This window comes from Periophthalmus magnuspinnatus, chromosome 23 (assembly GCF_009829125.3).
Source record: "Periophthalmus magnuspinnatus isolate fPerMag1 chromosome 23, fPerMag1.2.pri, whole genome shotgun sequence".
NCBI lineage: Eukaryota > Metazoa > Chordata > Actinopteri > Gobiiformes > Gobiidae > Periophthalmus > Periophthalmus magnuspinnatus.
In genome coordinates this window covers 20560496-20566828 of record NC_047148.1, presented here as the reverse complement: position 1 = coordinate 20566828, position 6333 = coordinate 20560496, and the positions used below count along the sequence as shown (strand labels likewise).

Here is a 6333-nt window from a genome sequence, read left to right as displayed (position 1 = left end):
TGCTGATATTACATTACTGCCCCCGTGTGTCGAGGAAGGCGAAGTGTCATTTGCAGCATCATGACCAGAGAAAATGAGGCTCTTTTTCACAGAGTCTTTAATGTCCCCAGTGAAGGACACATCCTGCTGTGAGTGTGCACGGTGCTTCTCACACTGCACATGTTTAGTGATGCAGATCAGTCCGGTCTAATGTGTTGCATCCTGTTTGTTTATGCATCCGTCCCTAGGAAGTTCTGTTCACTCTAGAAACGTGGATTCTCATCCTCGTCACGAGGTTTGGAGGTTCCGTTTCTTAAAAACAAACCAAAGCAAACTTGTGACATCAGGTCACACAACTTGAATTCCTGGATGGAGTTAATCCCACTTCCAAGCCGGATTTCTAAAAAAGGGACTGACTGGCAGAAACACGACAACACCGGATTGAGGAAATTGACACGGGCCACGCTCAAAACAAAGTTGTTGGTGCAGAAAACCACAGGCTGATGCGGATCACTTCACTCAGGTCTTCCAGAGGCGTTCTGCTCCAGCCCTCCCTGTCTGCACTCATCCAGCATGTCTCTTCTGCTCATCACGGTCTTGTCCTCCCTCGTGGTGGGTGATGCTGGAGCGTGGGGCGTCAGTGTGAAGTACGCAGTGAACTGTCCGGACAGATGTAACGCAGCTGCGTGCGGGACGCAGCGCTGCGCACGGACCGTCCTGGATGACTGCGGCTGTTGCCAAGTGTGCGCCGCCGGCAGAGGCGAGCACTGCTACCGCACAGTGTCTGGGATGCACGGGGTGAAGTGTGGACCGGGATTATTCTGCGAGTTCTACAAAGATGAAGATGATTATGGAGATGAATATGGAGTCTGCAAAGGTGCGTGCCGTGGGCAGAGCTGGTTTACGTGTCTGCTCTGATGGGCTGTTGGTCTGTTTTTATTCTGTCTGGAAATATTAGAGTCTAGACTATTTTTTCAGTGGTCCAGAAATAAAACATGAGCTAATCTGGTTTCATCTCTGGATCCATAAAGATGCACAGGTTTTCTGATCTCTTTCTCTTCTGTCTGCAGTGGGAAAAGGACATAACACCTGTTCTGATGTTTCTTCTTTTCACAGACTGTCTCTTTGGAACTTACGGGCTTGAATGTCGCAGGACGTGTAACTGTAAAGGAGGAATCTGTGACAGAGAGACAGGGGCATGTCTCAATCTGCGCTTCTTTGGAAAACTCACTGGAAAACTCAAACCTGAACTACAAGCAGGTAAAATGTCATATTTGTGCACCTAAATTAAACATATTATTATTATTATTATTATTATTATTATTATTATTATTATTATTATTATTATTATTATTATTATTATTATTATTATTATTATTATTATTATGCTTAATAAAAAAATCTTGTTTCAAGCAGAGGCTGGATCTGGTGAACTGAGCACTCCACAGAACACAGTGCAGCACTCAGTCAAAGCTCCAAAGTGGCTCAACCCTCGCTGACCAGCACCGACCAGCACCGACCAGCCCTGACCAGCACCGACCAGCCCTGACCAGCCCTGACCAGCACCGACCAGCCCTGACCAGCCCTGACCAGCACCAACCAGCCCTGACCAGCACCAACCATCACCGACCAGCCCTGACCAGCACCAACCATCACCGACCAGCCCTGACCAGCCCTGACCAGCACCAACCAGCCCTGTCCAGCCCTGACCAGCCCTGACCAGCACCGACCAACACCGACCAGCCCTGACCAGCACCGACCAGCTCTGACCAGCCCTGACCAGCCCTGTCCAGCCCTGACCAGCCCTGACCAGCACCAACCAGCACCAACCATCACCGCCAGCCCTGACCAGCCCTGACCAGCCCTGTCCAGCACCGACCGGCACGGACCAGCCCTGGACTCACCTGTGTAAATGTAGCATTAACTTATGGATCTTCTGATCTGAACATGTTTTCTTCTCTTCAGATAACACTGGCCTCTGCTATGACTGCATTTTGTAAAATGTATTTTAAAACACAGAAACAATGAGCAATGTACAGCACAAACTGATAATGTTATTAAAATGCATCCTTTAATAAAATATTCTTATCGTTTATGGTTTGTTTATTGATTCAGCACAAGAGGATTTTAATTCTTATGTAAATGAACAATAATAATAAAGATTCAACAGTCAGTACATGCAGTACCAAACAGAAATACTCACATGTACATGTGTGTATGGATTTGTACTTAATGTTTTAAAGGTAACATTTTCAAAGTTTGCAGTCTGATCCATCATCTTAATAAACATCAATACTCCACTCAGTGAAGCAGCTCACTCTTCATCCACACACAGGAGCAGACACTGACTTTTATAGAATCAAATCCACAAATGTTGAGCTTCATTATTTTAAATTTGATATTAAATATGTGGTATTAAGTCTTTTCAACTGACAACAACTGTTCCTGTGTGAATAAATCCACCACATCCACCATTAAATATTATCTACAGTTTGACTTTTAGAAAAATAAAAAAATAAAAAAATACAAAGTCACAGCTCAGTTTTAAACTATGGGAATGTTGATCATGTGACGTCAAATGAACCATAGACTTTAATATCACTGATCAGTATGGGTCTGATTCAGTATCAGTATGGGTCTGATTCAGTATCAGTATGGGTCTGATTCAGTATCAGAATGGGTCTGATTTAGTATCAGTATGGGTCTGATTCAATATCAGTATGGGTCTGATTCAGTGTCATTATGGCAGTGGGTCTGATTCAGTGTCATTATGGCAGTGGGTCTGATTCAGTATCAGTATGGGTCTGATTCAGTTTCATTATGGGTCTGATTCAGTATCATTATGGGTCTGATTCAGTGTCATTATGGCCGTGGGTCTGATTCAGTGTCATTACGGCTGTAGATCTGAAGGCTCGGTCTCATCACTAAATCACCGTGTACTTCCCAGAAGTCTCACCTTTGACTCTTGACTTGTACAAAAGTGTTTTCCAGTATTGGGCTTGTTTATTTCCCACGCTTCCTGACACCTGTGAAAACGGCCCTTTTTCCTGTTGTTGTTGTGTCTGCTCTGGACAAGAATGTCAAAAGCAAGAATTCCTTTTTTCTCTTGATGCAAAAATACATCAGAAAACTAACAAATGCAAAATGCAAAGTAGGATTGATAATCTGCTGTTAAAAGAGCCCCTTGGGTAAATGACAGGCTCCCCCTTCAGACATCAACAGCACCCACTCCCCACACAGCGCCTCAGGTATGAGGCTGGTGTGTTTGGACGTACTCAGACTCAAGTGTTCCTCTGATTCTCTGAGAACAGCATGTTGAGCCTTGTGACCAAACAAAAGACCGGTGAAAACAACAGGAAGGAGTTGGTGAGAAATGCCCTTTATCTGAGTCCCTGAACACGTCACTGCTGCCTCTGAAGAAACAAAGCTAAAAATAAGACTAATTTACTAACAATAGACTTTAACAACCTGTTTATTGTAATTACAGGGGCCTGATTGGACACTCATGTTTATACTGACAGTAAGGAAATTATTCCTGTATTTATTGTTGCATGTTTTGATACAAATGATTTAAGTCTTTCTATTTAGATTATATTTGTTTTATGAGACATTCACGAGCAATAAGAAAAAAGGATGAAACATGTCCATAACTGTGCACGCTGTGAAAATGCCATCCATCCATTTTCTTCCTCTTATCTGGGGGCGGGTCACGGGGGCAGCAGGGACTCCCAGACTCCCCTCACCCCAGACACGTCCTCCAGCTCCTCTGGTGGGACCCCAAGGTGTTCCCAGGCCAGAGAGACATAGTCCCTCCAGAGTGTCCTGGGTCTTCCTCCTGGTAGGACATGCTCAGAACACCTCCTCAGGGAGGCGTCCAGGAGACATCCTGAACAGATGCTTGAGCCACTTCAACTGCTCCTCTCGACGTGTAGGAGCAACGGCTCTACTCCGAGCTCCTCCCATATGACCGAGCTCCTCACCCTATCCCTAAAGGAGAGTCCAGCCACCTTGAGGAGGAAACCCATTTCAGCCGCTTGTATCCATGATCTTGTCCTTTCGGTCATTACCCAGAGCTCAGGACCACAGGTGAGGGCAGGAGCGTAGACTGAGCAGTAAATCGAGAGCTTTGCCTTTCGTCTCAGCTCCTTCTTTATCACAACAGTCCGATACATCGACCACATCACTGCAGACGCTGCACTGATCCAACTGTCACGCTCCATCCTTCCCTCAGTCGCTTTGAAAATGTTCAAAAGTAAAAACAGATAACAAATAAATAACTATGAAACAGCTAAACTGGAATTACTTAATGGCACAGAGACGCTTCAGTGGTGTTCTCATTTTGACCACAAGAGCGCGCCAGTGTATCAAGGGAATATAGTGACAGTATTTAATATTCTCTGCTACTACTACTTTACAGCGATGGGAATTCCTGTTAATTTTATTCAGTTTGTAATTTGTGTGCAGTGAAAATGTATTTTGTGAGAACGTAAATACTTGATTTACTGATGAATGAATCTGTTACTTAATCAAAGTAAATAGGCCTATGTAGTAATTTCTTCACCAAGATAATTCAGAATATTCAGGCTAAAACGGTATTGGCTGTAGGAATTACACATTGAACATGAACTACTATTTATTATTTACTGTATGCAGTTTGATTTTGAACTTTCCCTGTCTCTTTCTGGGATCACAGGGCCATGGGAACAGCAGAGTCACCCAGAGCATCCTACTCCCAGGGGTGTCTTCTGTGGAGACGTCCATTCTAATCTTGCACTTATCCTGTCTCACATCAAGTCCCAGGGAACATGGATACTGTTTTGTTTACTCATGATGACCACTTCTCACGTTGCAAGGTCACGAGCCTTATGTTCTGCGTTCCACTTCTCACAAATAGAATAAAACCTGCTGAAGGATGTGTGTGGGCAGATGGCCACGGGACTCACGGTTTATTCAGTGACACGTGTGCTATGGAGACTTGTTTTAATTAGAATGAACAATTAGAGCAAAGGAGAGAGTGGAGAGGAGAGAGTATCATCAATCAAACAAATTAGTGTTAGAGGGAAATGTGATAATAATGATCAGTGGTGTCCAGGGTGTGTTCATTTAATGCTTTTTTGGATATTCCTCAGACAAAACACCCCCCCATGGAATAAGCAGAGGAAAAAAGAATGTGCACCAGGCTCCATTTCCACTGCAGCCAACTCCAGCCAATCCCAGCAAACTTGTCGTGGAGCCTGTGTGTTCAGCTGGATTAACACCAGAATGAAGACAGTCCTGTTGTTTGAGGAGCCATGGAGTCAACCTTTACGCACATTTGTCCCCCCCTTAATGACATCATAGCAGGCTACACTCTCTCATGTGTCATCCTGGAGAGGTATTACCCCCTGACGAGCTCACAGTTGACAAAATTATGATGTGAATTAAAGCGCAGGGACATGGACGTGCGCGCTGGAACACGATGTCCCGCTTTGGCACTGAGTGAATGTTCTGCTTCATGCGACTACAGTGAGAGTCGCGCTCGTCAAATACTTCCTCAAAACAAACAGGGCACTTTCCTCTTTTCCTTCTCCTTGTCAGAGCACTGAGAAAGGCTGACGCTGAGCTGTGAGCCGTGAGCTGCGGGTGCGCATGTGTCTGGGCGGGCTCCAGCAGTGGACCCTTTTACGCGCGCCCTGTTGACTGTGCTGACCACATCAGCTAGACGCCCTTCCACAGCCGTGACTGCCTCCGTTTAGGCTACAAATGGTGTGAGGACTCAGGGGGAAAGTATGCTCCGCTCGGTGTGATCCTGTGTCCTCTGTGTCCACTCTCAGAAGAACCAGGAGGAGGGGACTGTTCAGGCACAGCGCGCAACTTGCCTCACTCAGGGACTGCGCTCGTGGCTGGTTGGATTAACTGGACAGATTCAGCAGAATTGAGCCAAGTAAGTGTTTTGATTGTTTCTAGAGCAATTTTTTAATTCATATTTTAGTGAGTGCCCCCTATAGCCTAACATTAGACCTACAATGACCAGACTGATGCTGTGGAAGGGGGTCTGTGGCTCTCATGTAGCACAGAGTCTGTAGATCATGTGGCACTCTGCAGGTGTTACAGTTACAGGATTTTACAACTACTTGGATCGATAGAGACTGTTATGCAGCAGAGGGTGCAATGTATCCTGAACCTCAAAACTTTTTGTACTTAAATGGGAAAAAATGTTCTTCTTTTCATGCTAAAAAAAACAGCAATATTCAAATTATAAATGCAAACTATTTTTGTTTAAAGACCTAACTGATAAAAGATAAATGTGTGTCTATGGATCCAACACTATTTGAGCATAAAGAGCTTGCCCAGTGACAGTCAGTCTGGCTGTGA

General features: G+C 44.9%; 2 protein-coding genes across 3 annotated transcripts in view; both read left to right on the top strand.

Moving 5' to 3' along the window:
- The first annotated feature begins 353 nt into the window (after positions 1-353).
- Positions 354-1593, top strand: esm1 (endothelial cell-specific molecule 1). Of its 2 annotated transcripts, none has more exons than XM_033989823.2 (3): positions 354-856; positions 1096-1239; positions 1396-1593. In XM_033989823.2, the coding sequence occupies exons 1-3, from the start codon at positions 553-555 to the stop codon at positions 1476-1478; spliced, it is 531 nt and encodes a 176-aa protein (XP_033845714.1). In that variant the 5' UTR covers positions 354-552; the 3' UTR covers positions 1479-1593. The 2 variants fall into 2 exon arrangements, with proteins under 2 accessions (XP_033845714.1, XP_033845713.1); XM_033989822.2 differs by having other exon boundaries at positions 1393-1593.
- Positions 1594-5656: 4063 nt separating this feature from the next.
- arhgap24 (Rho GTPase activating protein 24) overlaps positions 5657-6333 on the top strand; it is a 39032-nt gene continuing 38355 nt past the window's right edge. Inside the window, exon 1 of the mRNA XM_033989995.2 lies at positions 5657-5902. The gene's annotated coding sequence lies outside the window, so the exon portion shown is untranslated. The remainder of the gene's footprint in view (positions 5903-6333) is intronic.